Here is a 22780-nt window from a genome sequence, read left to right as displayed (position 1 = left end):
TTTTCTCGCATCCTTCTCATTTCTCTTCCCAGTTTTTCCTCTCCTTCTCTAACTTGCTTTTCTAAATCCTTTTTGAGCTCTTCCATGGCCTGGGACCAGTTCATGTTTTTCTTGGAGGCTTTTGGTGTAGGCTCTTACACTTTCTTGACTTCTTTGGGCTGTATGTTTTGGTCTTCTTTGTCACCAAAGAAAAAATCCAAAGTCTGAGACTGAATCTGGGTGTGTTTTTGCTGCCTGGCCATATTCCCAACCAACTAACTTGACCCTTGAGGTTTTCAGCGGGGTATGACTGCTTGTAGACTAAAGAGTTCTATGTTCCACGTTTTGGGGGGGATGCGCCAGCTCTGCCACACCAGCACTCCTCCTTCCCCAGGAACCCCCAACCCAGACTGGGCTTAGATCTTCAGCAGGCTGTGCACTCCTGCTCTGATCCGCCACTTAATTCCTCCCACAAGGTGGGCCTGGGGCCAGAAGCAACTGCAGCTGTAGCTGCCCCACCTCTGCTGCCCCAGGGGCAGTGGCCAAACCTCGAACTCCTTCCACTCCCGCAGCTTTTCCCACTAACCTTCTCCGCTGTCTTTGGTGTTTGTGGGTTGAGAAGTTTGGTAACTGCTGCAGCTCACTGATTCAGGGCGCTAGGGCCCTCGCCCAGCTCCTGGTCTGGTTCGTCTGTGCCGCTCATGCTGGGCTCTGCTCCACTCTGCTCCCAGCTCCCAGCTTCCGGCTCCCAGCTCCGTGTGGGGTAGACCTCACCCAGAGACCATCCAGGCTGTCCTGGGCTGGAGCCCTGCTTCCCTCTTCTGTTTTGTGGGTTCTGCAGTTCTAGAATTGGTTCAGAGCCATTTTTTATAGGTTTTTGGAGGGACTCAGAGGGGAGCTCATGCTAGTCCCTGCTTTCCAGCCGACATCTTGGCTCCACCCCCCAAGTCTTCTTCTTAATTCTAGTGCTTTCCCTCTGTTAATCCTTTCTTATTTATCCTTATATGACTTGCTCTATGTATATTTTTGTTTTTATGTTTTCTCCCCCATCACACTGTAAACTCCTTGAGGGCAGGGACTGTCTTTTCCTTTTCCCAGTATCCCCAGTACTTACCACAGTGCCTGGTACATAATAGACAATAAATGTTTATTAATTGACTGATTGATCATGCTACCAACTGCCAAGTTAGAATCAACTTCTCATGGGCTTAGCTCTTTCCCAAAAGGAGAAGAGATTGTCCATTAGCTTATTGGAGATACTATCTTTCAGTTATTTAAAATGCAAGTGAGAGGAAAGTTGTTCCAACCGTTCTACAGCCTCACCATGAACACCGCTGGAATGTCTCTTCTTGGCTCGTTGTCTAGAATCGGAGGTTGTCAAGGGATGGAACAAGGGATAGGTCACCTAAGAACAGATTGCTCCCTTACCACTGACTGGGCTTTCTCACATGTAAAGCACCCAAAAGTTTGTTCCTTCTGACTTTAATTTTCTCTCTCTAAGATGCCTCCAAAAACACAGTCCCAGAAATTCAAGTTCCACGCACATCAAGCAAATTGGTAAACTCTGGGATTGTATTTCTTGAGGTGTTTGTCTCAATAGCAGCAATATTAAGGTGGATAGGGTTACATCCAAACTTGTGATTTGTCCACATTAATGGCGGGGATTGATATTATTGATTTGCTCCAATATATCTTGCATTTTTGGGGTATCAAAACATGAAAGAAGGACACTCACTCTACTTGTTCTCCAAATGAAGCTGACCATCATGACCATTTTGATTAGGTCAAGCCCACAATCCCATACTACCCCTGGATATAGCTTAGATTCATAAGAGTAGTTTCATCCCATTCACTGGGGTGAATCCTAATCAGTGGTATTGCCAGAACCCAGAGTTCAGGCTTTCACAGTTACTGAAATGGTATCAGGGTACACAAAATCCTTGGTGTACATTATCCTGCTACTGACCCCTTATTATTTAGATAATGTATTGACCTTGGAAGAAGTTATTATTATCCCATCATCTTTTTTGATGGAGTACAGATAGAAACAAAAATAAGAATAGAAATGGAAACTAGAATGTTTCATCTTATTATTCTTTTCTGCTTAAAATAAAATGACTGCTTCTTGTAACTGAATAAAAACATTGTGATATAAGAACATCTTCTGTAGGCTCACTGAAACTACCTTTGGGAACAAGATGCATTCAGGATGATGGGAATGATATGTTCTTCAACTAGTTCCCCCACACAGTTTTGATTTGTTCCACTAATGCTCTACATTTTGAAAAACTTTTTTATTCCATTTAGCTTAGAGAATGAGTATTTGGTATAGTGAAATCTCCTAAAATATTGCTATTAAATGTTTATGGATCAATGTTATTTGGTGATTATAACCAACAGTTTTGTCTGTGATAATGTTACAGTTAGTTTGTTACCTGTTAGTTTATGAAAGTCAGTGAGCTTCTGAATAATAACTTTATCCACCAAGTTGTTTTATGCTAGGCAATCAGTGGGTGTCAAATGTTTGCAACCTACAGTGATTTGCAGCAGTTTTTAATGTTCCCTTGCATGATCTTCTTGGATCAAGAAGTCTGGGTCCATTAAAATGCAATTATTATTATCATAATAATTATTGCATTTGGTAAATTGTATAGTGCTCTTGATGTACCATATTAAATGACCCCAATTTTTTTTCCTGAAAGAAAAACCTATCCTTTTAATATCAATATCATTGCATTGATCTAGATAGCTTCAAACATAAAATAGTGCAATCTTTTGAAAAATCATATTTGTGGGTCACCAAAATGGGAATTGGAGAGATGTATACTAGGTGCAAATAGGTTGTAACATGTTGCCAAATATGACTTATGTGCAAAAAAATGGAATTGAAAAATCATTCAAAATAGGTATAACTAGAAAAGAAGGCAGTCTGTCATATAGAAGGAATGAAGGCTAATGGAAGATTTATAGGGCATCTTATGAATAGCTACCCTCAGGGAGCCTGCTACTACAGCTAGGAACTGGCCTAGGGCTTGCTGGCCTTGTGTGTGTGGCAATTGGTTAGGAGCTGGTGGGGATGTCAGACTTCTTCATAGGAGCTGCCTCCCTAGATGATGTTTGTAAAAGCTGAACTGGAAGCATGACTGGTGGCCTGAGGATGGTGCTACTCCCACAGCTTCTTTGCCCATTTGACTTTTGGTGGGTTTTGATCAGCAGTTGTTGCTGGTGATGATAGAGAAGGTGGGTCTCCTTTCCATGCTGATTTAATCTCTCATTAATGTCTTAGGAAGCAGATTTGGTGCTTTTGGAGGGCTTTTAAGCTCAGAGTTCCTGGGGTATCTCCTTCAGAGTCTGATGTGAGATAGTGGTCAAAATGTAACTGGCAATGGTGGTTTGACTTGCCTGGAAAATGCTTTCCTTCTGTCTCTACCTCCAAAAGTCCTGCTACTTCCCAGAATGGACAGGAATTGTCTAGGTAGAGCAGGAGGGAGGACAGGAAGCTGTCCTAATGAACCATAGTTAATGAGCTCAGGAATCAGCCTCTTTGAGACTTTTGACATTCCTAGCCACCCTAGTTTAAGAACACAGTTACTAGACACAATAGTACTATTATAGGGCAGTTGGGTGGCACAGTGGATAGAACACTGGGCTTAGAATCAGGAATACTCATCCTCGTGAGTTCATATCTGACCTCAGACACTTACTAGCTATATGACCCTGGGTAAGTCACTTAACCCTGTTTGCCTCAGTTTCCTCATCTGTAAAATGAAGAGAAGAAGGAAATGGCAAACCACTCTAATATATTTGTCAAGAAAATTTCAAAATGAGGTCAAGGAGAGTTGCACATGATTAAACAATTAGTATGCCTATTCAAAGTATAGGAACATTCTAAAAGACATTATAAAAAAGGTCCAAATAGAATTCTTTTGCATAAAAACAAAACAATATAAAGTACCCTTACCGAATCCCTCATGATGCTGAGAAATGTTCTTTTGAAGAGGATACAGAACTGAGTGAGGCAGCTAGCTGAGAAGCTGTGACAGCCTTCAGAAGAGATGGAGTTCTGAAGAAATAGAAGAGAACACAGAAAGTCAAACTCCAAAATGAAGCTTTGGTTTGTGGCTAAGAAACACAGCCACAAGCAACAGAGCACACAATATACCATGCAGTTTTCCCTCTTGTTCCCACTTTAAAAAGTTAACATTACCTATTGAAACCCCTTTTTGCCTGCTTTACCTCTTCAGATGGCCGGTGCCAAAGGAAAGGGTTCAAGTCAGCATCGCCTCCAAATTCCCTCTTGAATTCTGTGTCACACATGCCCTCCCGCACGGCTCTCACCAGGCGACTATTTTGATCACCATATTCACCAGATGCAACCTCCATCACTAGATGAAACATTTAGAAATGAAGGTCAGTCACAGGATGCCAAGGGATATTTATAGATATACTAACATCATTTTTATGAAGGACATTTCACTACTACAAATATTGAGATTGTTATAGAGGAAGGAAGAAAAGAATAGAAATGTGTTTTAAAACAATTATATAGACTCCACGTTATATTAAAATATCAAAATCATTTATAAGTAACAGGAGGTATTGGGAAGGTAGGCAAGAAGAGTTGTCAATAACCCCTGAGTCAGAGGATCTATTTATACACACCTAGACAACCCCCAACTCTCTCCTTTCTAAGAGCTGTTCTAGTGTCATTCTAAAAAATACATCTGGCAATAAAATAGAGCTAAACAACTCCACAAATTTTTTAAAAACCCATAATAAATATTTGAGGAATAGCTGCTAGTATGCTGACACCTTAATAAGAGGACGAGAACAAAAAACAAAAGCCAAAACAATACATTAGGCAAAAACAGATTAGTTAGATTAAGTATCAGGGAAGACAAAAATGACTTGAGAATTCAATAGAGAATCCGTCAAGGCTGTAGAGTTATAGGGACATGAATTATAGCCCAAATTATTTTTATCTTTCTAGATCAACTGTGAGAGTAGTCATTATAGGCAAAAATCACTAATATGTTATTCTCAACTCTATAAAAAGGATTAACTACTTTACTTCCAAGAATATTAGTGATCAGATCCTTTAACATTATCCTAATTTGTAATCAAATGATTTAATTTTGTTTTTGTTTTGAAATATAAATGTCTTCTATAGTCTCCCAAAAGAAAAGTTCTCTATAAACAGTATGTCTATTAGCTATTTACGCAGGCCTTCCCATCCTAAACTTAGCTAACACTAAGCTTATTCTGTTAAAAGAAAACATATGCATTTAGTACGTCTTTGAAATGAATCAAGTTCATATATTGCCAGCCATAACTGGAAACATTTTTGCCTTAGGTAATCAATAGAAACCCTCCCTGGGGCAAACAGCCCTTAAAGGTGGACTCCATGAGTTTGGTGGCAGGAGGTGGCAACCAAAGACCTCAAGATTCCATAGCCAGTTCTACTCCCCAAGGAAACGATCCAGTTGGTGACATCAAGCAAAGAAAATCTTCCTCTTATTCAAATGGACAATGATAATTTTAATCTCATATATCTCTGCAGTGACATCCACAGGTGGCCAAACATATACCAAAAATTAGATTAAACTGTAAGCTCCTTGAGAGCAGGGATTGTCTTTTGTCTCACTTTGCATCCCTAACCCTTAGCACAGTGCCTAGTAAATAGTAGGTGCTTAATAAATAATTATTGATTCACTGATTGAAAAGATGCTTGCCAAAATACCCATTGATACAATCACACAAAAAGATATTTTCAGCACCAACAGAATATATATATATATCACATATGTTGTTAGTCTCATCGATATGTTTGCTTGTAAAGATAGGTCAGCTCACCAAACATCTGCTTAACAAAGTCCATAGTTAAAAGAAAAGGTTACTTTCTTAATTTGTATCCTTACTCCATATTACTTTCAATATCCTCATCATGTAAAACTAATTTATTAAGGACTTCTATTTGCATGAAAAAAACCAATAAGCACTTATTTTATTGGTGCTAAATTTGCTAATAATGACAAAATGTACATTGCTCCTTTTTTTCAGTATGTGGTACCTGACTTACGACCTTCATGAAAATAACAAATTTGATTGACTTTATCAATGAATTTATTGCTAGTAGTTTCATATCAAAGCGGGGGGGGGGAGTTGCAATTGCTCTTTCCAAGATTTATACATTTCCAAAATTTATATATTTTTGTTGTAAGTATAAAAAATTACAAAGGTTTGTGATAATCTTATTCTTGCTTTATTTGTTGACACTGGAAAGAATTTTCCACCTCCTTACTTTCAAAATGAGCTTTTAATGAATATATGAATTTTGTGTTTCTGACCAATATAAAATTTTAGGTTTATAATCATCTACAAGGCTTCTACCCATGCTGAAGACTTATGGGAGAAACAAAAAGGCTGGCTTTGTTAGTAAGGAATTTAAATTATTTTCAAAAATTGAATGGTGCCTTGAAATAGCAATGTGTGAGTTAAATGCTCCCCACAAAAAGTCTAGAGTGTGTTGGGAAAAAAACCTTGCATTATTTGACCGTTTAATAAAAATTAACCAAATCTCTATTTCATGCGTAAGTATAATAGATTTCCACATTAGTAGAAATAAATAACAACAACCACAACAATAACTAGCATTTCTATAGTGCCAGGCACTGTGCAAAGCACTTTACAAATATTATCTTATTTTATCCTCATAACAACTCTGTGAGGTAAGTGCAAGACTTTGGCAACCAAACAAACAGAAAAACAGATAAGTAAACAAACTAAGCAGTCTTACACACCAAAGTGCCAAAGATAAGGGTTATCTTCAGTTTTTGGTAGTGTATCTGTATGTATATGTAAGTGTATATACATATATATATATATATATATATATATATATATATATATATGTGTGTGTGTGTGTGTGTGTGTGTATATATGTATATATGTATATGTACACACACATATACATGTGTGTGCGTGTGTGTGTTTATGTATGTATGTGTACATACACATATGCATATACATATATGTGCATATGTTGCTTAGAAGGAATATATATCACATATTTATGGGCATCTATGTATATTTACACCATGTAGATATACATGTATATATTTATACTTATACATGCATACATCTCCTTGCAACTAAATTTCAGGTAAGTAAATAGAGAAAAAAATTTTAATACAATTTTTAAATGAACAAAAATCTGTTTTCTCTCCCTCCAACCTGATTCCCCGCCCATAGAGAGAAAGAAAGAAAAACAAAACTCCTGTTGTAAACATGGATCGTCAAATAAAACAAATTCCTACATTGGCCATGTCCCCTCCCCTCCCCCCAAAAAGTCTCAGTCTTCATGCTGAGTCTATCACTCCTTTAAAGAGATGGGTAGCATCTTTCAAAAATCACAAGTCCTCCAGAACTGTAGTTGGCCATTACTCTGATCAGAGTTACTAAATCTTTCAAAGTTCTTTATCATATTGTTTTCACATTCTGGTTCTACTTAACTTCATTCTGCATCAGTTCATACAAGTCTTCCAAGATTTCTCAGAAACCATGCTTTTCATCATTTTTATACCATAATTTTATTTCATAATATTTATAAACAAATTTGTTTGGCCATTCTCCAATTAGAGGGCACCTCTGAATTTAATAGCTGCTATAAATAACCGCGGCCACTAGGTGGCAGTATGCATCAGGAGTGCTGGGCCTGGAATCAGGAAGGCCTGAGTTCAAATTTGATCTGACACATACTATCTACATGACTCTGGGCAAGTCATTTGACCTAGTTTGCCTCAGGTTCCACATCTGTAAAATAAGCTGGAGAAGGAAATGGACAATTATTTCAGTATCTGCCAAGAAAACCCCAAATACGATAACAGAAGAATTTATGAGCAAATAAAAGATAGAAAGCATTAACAAAGGTAAAATGGATAATTTTGATTACATTAAATTAGCAGGGCTTGCACAAACAGACCAATGCAGCCAAAATTAGAAGGAAAGCAGAAAACTGGGTCAAGGGAAATTATAGCAAGATTCCCTGATAAAGGCCTAATTTCGCAAATATATAGAGAAATGAGTCAAATTTATAAGAATGGAAATCATTCCCCAATTGGTAAATGGTCAAATGATATGGACAGGCAGTTTTCAGATAAAGAAATCAAAGTTATCTTTAGTCATATAAAAAATGCTCTATATCACTATTGATTAGAGAAATGCAAATTAAAATAACTCACATGACACTTCATACCTATCATATTGGCTAATATGACAGAAGAGGAAAATGACAAATGTTGCAGGAAATGTGAGAAAATTGGGACACTAATGCATTGTTGATGGAGTTGTGAATTGATTCAAATATTGTGGAGAGCAATTTGGAATTATGCCCAAAGGCGCTATAAAATTATGCATACCCTTTGACCCAGCAATGCCACTACTAGTTCGGCATCTCAAAAAAAACTTAGAAAAAAAAAGGAAAGGACCCATATGTACAAAAACATTTATAGCAGCTCTTTTTGTGTCTGGCAAAGAATTAGAAATTGAAGGAATACCCATTAATTGGGAAATGGCTGAACAGGTTGTAGTATATGATTGCGAGGGTATACTGTTTGCTATAAGAAATGATGAGCAGGATGCTTTCAGAGAAACCTAGAAAGACTTACATGAACTGATGTGAAGCACTAGGAGAACAATGTAAATGCTAACAGTATTGTAGAATGAACTGTGTAGAATGTAGAACTGTGAATGACTTAGCTATTCTCAGCAGCACAGTAATCACAACATGACTAATATGGAAGTAGGTTTTACATGACTGCACATGTATAACCTATATCAAACTGCCCTCTCATTGAGGGAGGAGGTGAAGGACGACGGGAGACTATCTGGAATTCAAAATTTTTAAAAATGTTAAAAATTGTTTTTCCATGTAACTGGGAAAAAATAAAAGATTAACAAAGTGAAAAAATGGGTCACAAGGAGTCAGGCGCAACTGAAATAATTAGACAATACACTTGTTCCATATTTCTTCTTTACTCTTCGAATTTTGGCTATTGTAGCCTTTTGCAATTATGCCTTCTATTTTTTTCTATCTCTTCTGCCATTCCTTGACTTTTCCCAATTTCAGGTTCTTCTTTATGTGAATCTTTTATTATACAAACTCATTTGGAAAATTATTTTGTAACAGCTATCTAAATTTGGTAATACCAGGTATAGATCTACATTAGTCTTTTTGTGATGAACAGAGTCTAAAGGACACAAAGTGGGTAATGTCTTTCTAACTTAGGTCTCCTTTGTAGTAAGAGGCAGTGGACTCAAAAAAGTCTCTAGCCATCTCACAAACAGAAGCCTGAACTGACCACTAATGACCTGGGGCTTATTGAGAGAACACTTTAATAGGGATGTAAACTAATTATTTTTGATAACTAAGTACTAATGTCAGTTGTTTCTTCACTTGGTTTTTTAAAAAAAAACCTCCTGAACATTCAGAGTTAAGAATAGAGTGATAACCCTTTGGCAAACTGAAGTTTTAAGGAATTAAAGCTATTGCCTCTTCCCTGGAAAAAAAACCCTCAAATTGTCTTGCTAGATCAATTAGGGGCTTAAAGTATACCTTATCTAACTTCTTGTTTTTATAGAGGAAAGAAAAAGAAATTTCTTTTCATTCAGATTTTTGAGCTTTGGCCTGTCGAGTAAAAGGGGACACTGAGGCAGCAAATCTTTGGGAGCAGTAGTCTCTAGGGTCTTATGAAATAGAAAGGGCCATTAAGCTGGAAAGAGGGAACTCTTCACTTCTTCCACATGTACCAATGTTCCAAGCTTATTAGTCCCAACTCTTCTGTTCCATTAAAAGAGTTTGTGTGGCTAGGGAGGGCAAAGCTTTAAGGATAAGAAAATCATTTCTTCCAGATGCAGGGTCTTCAGGTAAAAGTACAAAAACCTGAAAAAGCAGAAGCTACTCTTGTTCTGTTCCTTCTCACTGGTAAAAAGTAAAAATGAACAAAAGGGAGGATTAATATTCATACTTACCAAAATCTGCTGGGTTGTGATAAGTTGGACAGTTTAGACCTAAATCTCTCAAGTAAGGTACTAGATTTGAAACTCTCCCCCGGTATACACATTGTCCTTGACTTAGGACATAAAGCTGAGAGAGGAAAAAAAATGAAAGAGCATATAAGAAAAGAGGAAAAAAAGGTGGTATGATGCTCCTTTTCTCTATGTAACAAGAGGGATGGAAAGGTCTTTTTTGCACAATTCATCTTTAAGTGCACTTTCAATTTTCCATAAAAGTATTACTGAAAACCTAAGAGATAAATGCCTCAAAGCAGAAGACTGGGGAGATCAACTGGTTTTTGATCACTTTAATATAGTTTTGTATATTTTTCTGGAAGTAGTAATATGAAACTGTTTCACCCCATACAATTTTGCTATGATTTTGCATTTCAATTTGATCTAACTCAATCAAACAAATATTGTCAAGCTATTCTGTCTTAAAAAGGTGATAGAGATAAAGTTAAAACTATTGTTATGAACAAAAACAAAGACAAAGCACTATCTGATGTCAATGAAAAAGATGATAAATGAGAATGCAACTTCAGGGAATATATGTATAATGTATAATGTAAAATGGAAATATACCTGATCAAATAGTTCAAACAGTTTAGCACTGGGTTGGTGGATTGTACAGATGATGGACCTGCCTCCCTGGGCCAAAGCTTTCATCAATGAGACAACTTGGAAACAGGAGGCACTGTCCAAACCACTGAAAGAGAAGAAAAGAAAGGGCAAGAAACTTATGGATATCAGTGGCCAGAGAAACACAAGATTGAGCTGGATGTTGAGAGGTGAAGTCTTCCATTCTCCTAGCTATAGGAAGGTCAGTGGCCTTAAATGCTATGATATTGTGTTACAAGAACCATTTTGTACCTTGTTTTAAGAATGTTGATATAGCATATACTCTCTATTGTCTTTCTGACATCTTTATTGACAAAATACCTGATGATTCAGAGACATTAGCCTAATCAAGGACACAGAAAATTTCAAGCAATCCTAGCATGGGGAGGTGGGGAAGCTCTTTAATAACTCGCCAGGCAGGCAGATCTGCCTCCAAAACTATATTATAAAATAATTTCTATTGTAATCATTATGTGAGGGTAATACACATTTTAACTTCTCACAGTGCACTGCATGCAGATAAGAGTTCGTTAGATGCATTTGATGACAAAGGAACACAACACACAAAGTCTGCTGTCTGCTGATGGGACTGGGAAATATGGGGGAAGCCATTTCTTCAGCTCAATCCTCAGACTACCAACTATTCCCTCCTTTCCAAAATCTTTATTTCTATTTCTAGTTCCAGTTCTGTAGGGACAGGCAGAGTCAGTTGGCTGACAGGTGATATCAACAAACTTATAGAGTGTGTATAGTCCAGGATAAGACCTATCACAGCTTCCCTACCCCAGGGAACCTTCTCCAATTGCTAGACCCAGGTAACCCACCCCTAGACAAGACCTGCCACATGTCCCCAGATTCTTTGAGCTCTAGAATATTTTCCAGTGTATGTCTATCACCTCCAATTCCTGACCAGGTTCCCATATCTACTTCTGTTCTATTCTGCTGTGTGGTAGACCTCCTGGGGTTTCATAAGACACCTCACTACCTACCATGATATTGGGCCTCATGAAAGAACACTTCAATTATCCCTCAACAGATCTCTTTCCAACCATTTCTACTCTACCTGGACTCATTTCTCAATGATCCAACTTCTACTCCCCTTATATGCTTCCCATATCAGCTGCTGATGTGCATCACCGATTGCCTTATACTGTACTCCTATTCAACTCAGAGTAAACATCCACTAATGTCCCATTCCAGATCTCTCTGACTCTTCAATATGGGACCTCTACAATGCCTGGTTCATAGTTAACAATCTTCCTTTCATCTTAAACCTCTCTGTTTCTCATTATTTCTATCTCCTGACATTCATGAAGACCTCACTCCATTCTGAAGAGACTATTTCCCACAATACTCTTTCCAGAACAGTTACACTTTTGCTCACTGGTTGTAGTGGAGTAGTTAGAATATGCCTTGCTCCCCAATGCCTCTTCCAGACTCTCCTTCTACTACCTTCACTCAGCTACTTCTTCTCTTTTGAGGATCAAACTATCTATGTCTATCATCCAAACCAGATACTGGTGGCCTTCAACCATCTATAATGAGGATATTCTCCTTTCCTTGTGACTGGCTCAGCATCCCTCTCTCCACTCTAACTTTGTCTCATACTAGGAGACTTCAGCATACATACTGATGCTTCCTCAAATACCCTAACATCTTAGTTCTTCCATATGTTTCATTCCAAAGACTCTTCTACTTCATCTACACAGGGAGATGGTCATATCTTTGATTTTGTCAACACCTATAAGTGTTCTACTTCCATGTTCTTGAATTCCAAAATTCTTTTTATCTGATCATAATATTTTATCATTCCTTCTTTCCGTTTGTCTTATAACCCTGGATCCTGTGCTATGACACACATTCTCATCACCCTTTAGCTTCTTCCCAGGCCATCACCCCTAAACTGACTCTACTTCTTCTTTCCCTTTTTCAATCCCTTGGTGAACCAAGTTACCTTTATACCATCCTCTACTCTCAAGTCCCTTGCTCCTTGTCCTGTCACTATTTCCACATTACCAAATCCTAACCTTGAATTTATCTTACCATCTATCTCCTTTGCTCCTCTTCAGCTATTGAATGGAGCTGGAATAAATCACTAAACCAAGCTTATTGGGTCCACCAAAAATTAATGTTCTCTCATTTCAACAGGGTTTTCATTAATGCATGATAATTGTTCCATTCCTCCTTAATCAATTCACTATCCCACTCTCCATATAGACTTTCTAAGCTTTCTCATCTCTTCTAGTCCCTTCCCATACCCTTTTTGCTGAGGATCTCACCTCATAATTTCGTTAAAAAAGATGCCATTCTCTGAGAGCTCCCTTTTTTCTTCTCCTCATTTTACATCATTCAGACATCTATTTCCTCTTTCACTCCTGCATCCAATGAAGATATGACCCTTTTCCTTGCCAAGGCCAATCCTTTCACATCAAGAGTTCTTGAATTAGGGTCCATGAATTAAAAAAAAGAACTATTTTTTTGATAATTGCATTTCAATATAATTGTTTCACTCTGTAATTCCAAGTATTTTATTTTATACATTAAAAACCTTTTCTGAGCAGGGGGCTACAGACTTCAGTAGACTGCTAAAGTGGTTCAATGCACAAAAAAGACAAAGAGCCCCCTGCTCTGTTTTCAATTTTGGTCATAGCTCTTCCCATCTTCTCCACTGACCCTCCAATAATCCCCATTCTCCTTATCATTGATCTCTCACTATCTATTATTTTCTTCCCTGATACCTACAAACACAGCGAGGTCTCCCTAACCTTAAGAGAAGCCCTCTCTTGATCCTACTGCTCTCTGTAGCTATCGTCACATACCTCTCCTCCCCTTCAAGACTGAACTCTTTGAGAAAGCTATCTAACTAGTTTCCCTTGCTTCTCCAAACAAATGACCTGGATGACCACTATGCTTCTTCCATGTTGTATTTGTGAGGTTCACTTTTTGAACCCAAATGTAAACTTGACATTCATTCTATTTACTTTCCGCTATTATGTTCAGCCCAAAGCTCTAGCCTTGCAAGATCTTTTTGGATTCAGATTCTATCACTCAGTATGTTAGCTCTCCCTCCCAGTTTCTTATCAACTGAAAATGTGCTAAGCATACCACCTTTATGCCTTTAGCTAAGTCATTTATAATTATATTAAACAGGGCAGTATCAAGCAGAAATTCTTGTGGAAACTGTACATGGGATTTATGCAGGCTTCTTTCCAGTCTCCTCACAGTTGTGACTTGCTTGGCACAGTGAATAGAGCCCTGGACCTGGAGTCAGGAAGATCTGAGTTCAATGCAGTTTCAGACACTTTCTAACGGTGTGACCCTGGACAGGTAATTTGACCTCCATCTGCCTTAGTTGTCTGAACTGTAAGACAGGGATAAAAACAGCTCATACCTTTTAGGGTCATTGTGAGGATTAAATGAGATATTTGTACCCTTCCCTTATAATCAATTTACAAAAGACCAATACAAGGAGTACTTTGAATAATAATAATAATAATAATGACTGGGGCAAATTCATAGAAATCTTAATGTAATATAGCAAAATGAATCGATAATTGTTTAACTTTAGTGGTATCTTTGCTGTCTTTCATAAAGAAACATCTCAGTGGCAACAGATTTTTCTAACTTACCTGGTAGGTTCGTCAAAGAACATGACAGGCGGATTGTTCACCAATTCCAAGGCAATGGCAAGACGCTTTCTCTGGCCCCCAGACAGACTTCCTGTTCTTATGTTAGCGCAGGACAACAGGCCCAAAGCTGTCAGTATCTCCTTCACCTAGGAGAGTAATTGAGTAATATGAGGGCTAAGTTACCACATTCCAACTATAATAGGTAGGAAGCATGATTAACCTACTCAAGTCATTTTATACACAAGGACCACATAGCCTTCTCTATTGCCAAACCTCCAAGTTAACTTTCTTTTAATCCATTCAATCCTGTTATAATAAAGTATGTAAAGCTCCTGAAAACTGCTACAGAATCTGCACATTCTTCCCATCAACATTGATGCACATTTGTGAATTATGCACATTTCTTGATTCAGATCAGTGCCTATAATTTGATTACTCATACAAAGAACTATTCATATTCGTTAACAAAAATAAAAAATAAGCCAATACTATTTTAAAACACCACTCCCTACTCCCTTAATAGTCGTACATTTCAGGCCCATAAAACGAATATGCCCATCTTACTTTTCCCTACCCTCCTGCTGTCATCTCTGGATCCCCTGTTTTGTTGTTAACAAACTGCCCTTCATATTAGAACTGTCCTTCCCCTGGAAATTGCTTTGTATATACCTAAAGATAAATAGTTTCCTCCAACAGAATGTGAGATCCTTAATGACACAACTGTCCTGTTTTTGTATAGCCAGTATTTAGTTGGGTGCCTGACACTTAATGCATGCTTGCTGAATTGAATTGAAATGGAATTTACAGAAAGACCTGTCACCTCTCATTTTCATCTACAACAGGATCACATCTAGGTAAGCTGCAATATGTAACCTTAAGGCACAAGAGAGTCTGATAGTATATAATAGTTTGTCATTGTCCCAATTAATGTAGGCTCTTGCAGTCAAGCACTCCAGGTATTACTGTTAGAGTTCAATTGCTTTATTTTAACCAGGAGATGGGTTAATCAAAAAATAAAGAACTTCAAGAAAGAATACTACCATTTGGGGTTTCTTAATTTTTCATGGTTGGCACAAAATGTTGCTTCAGCAATGGAATGCAGAAGATATTTCTAAGCCACATCTCACTAATAGAAGAAAATAGGAAAAGGAATGCAAACAAGCCAAATCCTTTTTCCTGTGAAGATATTAACAAAAGTCTCTTCTTTTACACTTTCTCTTTCCCGAATTTATTACTTTTAGATGAATTAAATAATTAAATTCTCTTCATTAAGATTCATCTTAATAACTGTTATATTATAGCAATTTGTGTTTGTATCTAATTAGTTTCATTATATTCATGAGGGATGGGATGATTCCTTATTTAAAATTTCTACCTCCCTGAGACATGAATGTATATTGTACATCTGAGAGAATAAGAACAGCATTTATGGAAACATTGAAATTATTTAATATCAATTATAAAACATTTACAAAGAGAAAGCCCTAATTAGTAGTATAGGATAGGGTAGGGGTGGGGAACCTGTAGCCTTGCAGTCACAAATTTTGTTCTGTTAAGTTTGGATTCAGTCAAAGGGGAGATGCACTTGAGGATCTAGAGGGCCACATGTGGCCTCAAGGCCACAGATTCCCCACTGTGGTTTCACTGGCATAAGAATCTCCTTCTACCAATATAGATCAATGCTTTCTCTGCAACTTTTAATCTTAGAGAGTTGTCTAGATTAGAACCCTGAAAAATTAAATAACTTATCTGGGATCACAATGCCAGTATGTGACAGAGGTAAGACTTGAATTCAGATCTTTCTGGTTTCAGTATCAACTTCCTATCCATACTAAATTCTCAAATAATTAATGAGATATTTAATTTGTTCTATATTCATTCAAGAAACATTTACCAAGCACCTACTATGTGATACATACTGCTAGGTGATAAGGATACAAACACAAAAACAAACAGACCTTGTCCATTATATTGAGGAGCAGAGGGAGAAAGTACACAAAATAGGAAATGTAAACTATATACAAAGTAATTAGGGGTAGATCAAATTGGTTGCTAAAGAGAAGGTCCTGCACAGTGAGATAAGAGAAATGCCTGAACAGGGCCAGCTATAACCACATTCAAAAACACAGGGCCAGTTAAGAGCAGTTCACTTCATCTACTTCCACCAAACTTCCAAACCCTCAGAGATACCTAATTACAATTTCAATTTCTGAGAGAGGGAGAAACCTTCACAAATATCTACCTCTTCTCTTGACCCCCTTCCCTCCATTTTTTTTTCCATACAACTTCATCTCTTCTCAAGGTGAGAAAACCCACAGGTATAAAGGACCAGTCTAGTGCAGAAGTGTTATTGAATTATGTTGATCTTTGGGATCATTGTAAACTGGAGCCAGAGTCTATCTATATTCTATTTCTATAGCTCCTTTTTACTCCTTAAATGGACTTTAGCCTTCCATCTCCTAGTCAAGAATTAGCATACCATTTTGAAGATGGGTGATCCACTCATTCAGAGTTAGAGGGAATTTTAGAAATCATCTGGTCTAAAACCTTCATTTTACAAATCAGAAAACCAAGAGTCAGGTCATTTGCATATTTTCCATATTTCTGGGGTCTTGGTTGTTTTTGTTTCATTAAACTTGGGCTAGCCCCAGATTACAGGCACTGCAAAGGAAACATTTTCTGCAGAAATAAGGTTATATTTGTTTTTTGCAAGAATCACAAGAATCACTCCTGTTCCAACACTGAGAACTCTTAAAATCTTTGTACCACTCTTCATAAAACACCCAGCTTAGTTGGGAGATTAAGGAATCTCAGGATATTCCAAAATAATATACTTGCATCCCACTAAGGTGACTTTTCTGTCCATTAATATGAATTAAAAGACATTAAAGGAATATTTTAGATGACGATCAAAAATGCTTCAAAAGAATCTGCTATTAACCTTTGCTTTCTAGAAATGTTTCAAATGTCTCATTTTTTAATTGAATGTCCATCTTTTTTCATTAGTGCTTATGTTCCAACTTGCAGGGTAGGTCACTTTGTATTACATCTTCAGCTCCTTTGTAATTGTGGAACAATTATTCCATTTTCTTCTGTGGTTTCTAGTAAGTGCAGAATAATCTTTTGTTTTTCAAATTTCCTTCCTTTATTTTTGAAGGTCTTTCTCCTGTTGCTTGTAAAATATGTTGTTTGTCAGTGGAGTTGTTAAATGTAACCACTTTGTGTCTTTTTTTTTGGAGGTGATGGATTTTTTGATTGGCACTTTGCTTTCTGTGTTCAGAAGTTCTGGGCAGTTTTCTTTCATTATTGTTAACTTGTATCCTTCTGGGAGACCTAAAATCCTTAATTCTACACATCCTGTCTTCGAGATAATACAAAGAAATGCAAAACAATGTACATTTATTAAGCACCTATTATGAGCCCGGCACAGTGCTAAGCACTGGGGATACAAATAAGAAACAGAAAAACTGTACCTGCCCTCCAGTAACTAACAATCTAATGAGGGAAGACAACATATAAAAGAAAGCTGGAAAACCGTGGGGGAGGAAGGGGACCACTTTGGATACTCAACATGGAGTTGAACCCTAGCAGAGTTACAGATTGAAAGTAGAGAGCAGATCAACACGGAGATCATGCTTTCCTTAATGTTACTGCTTTTTGTTTTTCTTCTTTCAGATTGGCCTTCACTTCAGCACATTTGCAATTCCACTGAACTATCTTGCTTCTTTGGTGAAATTTGCCACGATAGATTCTTTTTCTTTCTATTTTGTCAAATATTACTGCAGTGCAGACAACAAATTCTGCTTTAAAATTCTTATTTCTCTTCTATGCCATTCAGGAACATTTGCTATGTTCTATGCTCTCTTCAGAAACCACAGGGATTCTATGCCTCACAAGGTTTTGATTCATTTTTGTTTGTTTGTTTTGCAATACTTATTCATAGATGCCTGAAATATTCCTTCTTCCGTAGGCCATCTTTGTTTGTGTTAATACCTTCCATGTTGATTTTTATCTGATTATTCTTAAGGTTTTTAATTGAGTTTTGTTTCCCCTGACATCTTTGAGAATTAGAGTCATTTTTCATTATTTTCCCATATTCCTCACTTTCTGACTCCTTCCCTTTTGGAAGTTTCCCTGGGATCTCAAAGCTATCTCAAGCTCCTTCTATAATGGGCAATTCATGATTCACCAGTTTGTCTCTGCCCCTGCACTGATTTATGGGAGGATAGAACTGGCCCATGCCAGATATTGGGTTCTACTCCTCAGGCTTAAAAGAGTGCTACACCACTTCATACAGGTGTTTTGCCTTAGTTCTCTGGCTGAACTCAATCGAAGCACAGAGCATTATGACTCCTCATCACCATCTTGCTCCTTGATTCTGAGCTTTGTCATTTGCCATTCCAAAAGAGTCATGATAGAAAAAGCTATTCACATCCAGAGAAAGAACTATTGAGTCTGAATGCAGATTAAAGCATGCTATTTTCACTGTGTTATATATATGTATGTCTTTTTTTCCTTTTGTTTCTTCTTTCACAACATGACTAATGTGGAAATATGTTTACCTGATTGCACATGTATAACCTACATCAGATTGTTTGTTGCTGTCTTGGGGAGGAGGGATGGAAGGGACAGAAGGAGTAAAAATTTGAAAACTCAAAATCTTATAAAAAATGAATGTTGAAAACTATCTTACATGTAATTGGAAAAAATAAAATTCAATTCACAAGAAAGTTGTCATTTTCATCTGGGAGGTACTGGGGCAGGGAGAGGGTGCAGAATTGAGCTCTGTTGAAAGTCTATGGATTTGCTTGCCCTGCTGCTACAGCATGACAGGTGGTGTCAGCCTCAGTTTCTTCAATAGAAAAATGGGGAAAACAATAGCACCTACCTCACAGGGTTCATGTGAAAATTAAATAAAAAAAATTGTAAAGTGCTTAGAACAGTGCCCAAGGCAAATGGAAAGTCAAGTCAATGAGGTTTTTGTATAGAGCAAGACTAAGGAGGAGTTTGCTCCTTCAGTAGATGCCACTGTATGTTTACCTTTGGGGGCCAACTGATTCTAAACCACTGAGCTTTGGGGAGGTTTTTAGCACTCACTAGAATCACAGAGGATTGCCCTGACATCAATCCCAAGTTCGGTTTCCTTTTGGGAGAAGCTAATGTGCGTTGTGTTTCTGTATTTATTTACTGACTTCTGTGACTTCATAGCATCTTACATATTTTCTGTGAAATGAAATAAAAGCTTCCCTATACCTAGTATCCAGTATCTGAATGCCTGTGTGAGGCCTGAAGAATCTGTTACCCATATTTCAGCACAAACTATATCTAAAGCTTTATTTTGTACATGATTCTGGATAAACTCCAGGTGGGGACAATACTCCAGAGACAAAATGATCCTCTTAGAAATTAACTCCAAGGATTATATTGTCTGTGTGAACACAGTCTTTGGGAATTCAATCTTTGGAAAACCCCAAATTGCTGGATGCATGTAGCATAATATTGACTAAGTACATTCATCAGAGTACCTGCAGGAAATAAAAAAAAATTGAAAGCTCCCCTCAAAGTTAGGAGAAAGGTAATTGAACTGGAACATTATTCCCTGTCTTGCCCTCCCCACCAATTCCAGCCGTTCACATGAAACAAGTCTCTGGGAAGATAAGAGATGAGTAGACCTCATTCCTGAAACTAAAATTTAGCTTCTGATAGTTCCAAAAAACTATTGGATATCATGTAAGGCTCCAGCTTTGTTTAGGAAGAACCATGAGAAGAAGGAAGGTAATAGGGCATTTGAAAAAAAGTGTTTACTGGCCTTGGTGGTTAGTCTTTTTTTAAAATACATATTAATATGGATGTGCAGTTAGTTTGAAAGCTAAAATTCATAACAGACGTACTATTTATGTTGAGTTTGATATTTATGGACCCTTTGAACTGAGAAGCAGATATCATTTCCTACTACGTCTTTGTTGCTTTTGTGTTATAGATACTGGGTCATAAGAAGCCATAATACTCTCCAGATATTGTTCTGTCTTCTTTGGGCCTAAGTATCTATGAGTACTAAGCAACAGCAAGGTATTAACTATACTAACAAAAGGCCTAATTTGGTTTAAAATGTTAATAAGATTCATTTCTAAGACTTACACATACCATTTCCTTTCGGCCTTCATCTTTCTCTTGAAGTTTTAGATGAGCAGAAACCTGAAACAGAACAAAAGCAACCATGAGAAGGTTATCTAAAAGGAAGTTGTAGCTGGAAGAACCAAACTCTAAATAAGGAAACCAAAGCAAACAAGAGGTCCCATGCAAGGCTTACACAGGATTTAAAGGGCAACAACTTGTGCCCCTAGTTAAAACTACTCAACTGCTTTTGTTGCAATTGAATGATTGAGAAGGGGAAAAGAAAACTTCAAGGATTTGCTTGTTTCATCTAGATACTTATCTAATGTGCCTATTTCCTTATTAGAGTACACAGTTTGTTATAGAATAGGAATAACAGGTTTCCAGACATCTTATTTAAATTATCTTAATTTTTCAGTGAGGTAAAAGGAAAATAGAAAATTTAAATATAATATTTGTATACCCAAGGATGTATCAGCATATGGGGAACCTGAGTTCTGGTCCCAGCTCTGCCACTCTCTTGTGTGACCCTGGCAAGTTATTTAACTTTTTCCTTAATCTTCATTCTCTTGACCTCTCTGCAGTCTTTGACTCTCCTCCTTGAAACTCTCTTCTCTCCTGGTTTTCCTCCTACCTGTCTGACCACTGCTTCTCTGTCTCCTTTGCTGGATCCTCCTCCAGATCATGCCAACTATACGGGTCCCTCAGGTTCTCCCTGGGGCTTCTTCTTTTCTCCCTTCTGAACTTGGTGATCTCATCAGCTCTCATGGGTTTAATTACCACGTCTATCCTTATGATTCTCAAATCTATCTGTCCTTCCGTAATCTCTCTGCTGACTTACAACCTCAAAACTCCAATTGCCTTTTAGGCATCTCCAATTGGATGTCCAATAGATATCTTAAATTTAAATGTCCAAAACTGAACTCATTATCTTTTCCAAAAACCCTTCCCTTTCCTAACTTCTCTATTACTGTATAGGGCAACACAATCCTTCTAGGTCCTCAGACTAACAACCTGGATATTATCTTTGACTCCTATTATCTCTCATTCCCTATATCCAATCTATTGCCAAGGTCAATGAATTTTGCCTTCCTAAGAGCTCTCCCATACAACCCCTTCTTTCCTCTGACACTGACACCACTCTGGTGCAGGACACCTTATGCCTGGGCCATTAAATTAGCCTTCTGATAGGTCTTCCTGCTTCAAGTCTCTCTCCACTCCAATACATTCAGCTGCCTAAGTGATTTTCTTAAAATTCAGCTCTGACCATGTCACTCCCCTTCTCAGTAAACTTCAGTGGCTCTCTATAGCCTACAGGATCAAATACAAAATACTGTTTGGTGTTTAAAGTCCTCCATAATCTCTTACACGTCCCCCACCCTCACCTTTCTAGTCTTCTTACACCTTACTTCTGTCATATACACTTTGATCCAGTGACAATGGCCTCCTTGCCTTTCTATGAAGAAGACTCTCCATTTTTCAGCTCTGGGTATTTTTACTGGCTATCCTCCACACCTGGAATGCTCTTCCTCCTTATCTCTAACCCCCAGCTTCTGTGAATTCCCTCAAGTTCCAACTAAAATCCCATCTTCTACAGGTTGTCTTTCTCAACTTCTCCTAATTCTACTGCCTTCCCTTTTAAAATCATTTCCCATTTATCCTGTATATAGCTTGTTTATACATATTTGTTTGCTTGCTGTCTCCCCAATCAGACTGTGAGCTCCTCGAGGGCAAGGACTGTCTTTTGCCTCTTTTTGTATCTCCAGTACTTACCACAATGCCTGGCACATAGTAAGTCCTCAATAAATGCCTACTGACTGACTAACCTCTTTGAGTGAACCTCAGTTTACTCATTTGCTATGATTAAATGAGATGTAGGTAAAAGTCTTTGGAGAACAAAACATGTCAATGTGAAAGGTAAGATTATTTTAAGGGAAGATTTCAATTTCAAATGAATATAAAAGATCCTAACCAATGCAAATAAACTGAATCAAACTGGGAATCAAACTGAAAGCTTTTTGACTCCCAGAAACTTCAACATGTATTTGATTCAATCAAGAACTGTAGCTCTGAAAGACTAATTAAAAATTGTCTACATTTTAAGTCACATAGCCAATCTATGATATTATAATGCATGTATATAATAATATGAACCCACTAGGGACCTGGGCCATAGGTACAATGGAAAAAGGAATCATTTCACTGTTTCCCTCTAGTTATTAGTACTCTTCTCTTCTATTTCTTTGTTCAAATGGCATATCTTCCTAACTCCTTAAGAGAAGAGATTATGCTTTCATTTATTCTTTGTATTTTCTGTGCTTGGCAGCAAAGTTTTGCCCAAAGTACATAAGTATTTAATGGAATGGATTGTAAAATTCATAATG

The 22780-nt window shown here is 37.5% G+C and overlaps 1 protein-coding gene across 1 annotated transcript in view; it reads right to left on the bottom strand.

Annotated features, from left to right (window-relative positions):
* ABCG1 (ATP binding cassette subfamily G member 1) overlaps positions 1 to 22780 on the bottom strand; it is a 107546-nt gene that overhangs the window by 31003 nt on the left and 53763 nt on the right. The window contains exons 5-10 of the mRNA XM_036746118.1: positions 20427 to 20477; positions 14283 to 14428; positions 10618 to 10741; positions 10009 to 10123; positions 4216 to 4364; positions 3941 to 4042 (exon numbers count right to left, since the gene is read on the bottom strand). Coding sequence (XP_036602013.1) covers positions 3941 to 4042; positions 4216 to 4364; positions 10009 to 10123; positions 10618 to 10741; positions 14283 to 14428; positions 20427 to 20477 — 687 coding nt within the window. The remainder of the gene's footprint in view (positions 1 to 3940; positions 4043 to 4215; positions 4365 to 10008; positions 10124 to 10617; positions 10742 to 14282; positions 14429 to 20426; positions 20478 to 22780) is intronic.

The sequence above is a fragment of the Trichosurus vulpecula genome, chromosome 2 (assembly GCF_011100635.1).
Source record: "Trichosurus vulpecula isolate mTriVul1 chromosome 2, mTriVul1.pri, whole genome shotgun sequence".
Taxonomy (NCBI): domain Eukaryota; kingdom Metazoa; phylum Chordata; class Mammalia; order Diprotodontia; family Phalangeridae; genus Trichosurus; species Trichosurus vulpecula.
The sequence above is the reverse complement of the archived record's forward strand: the minus strand, read 5'-3'. Positions and strand labels throughout refer to the sequence as shown.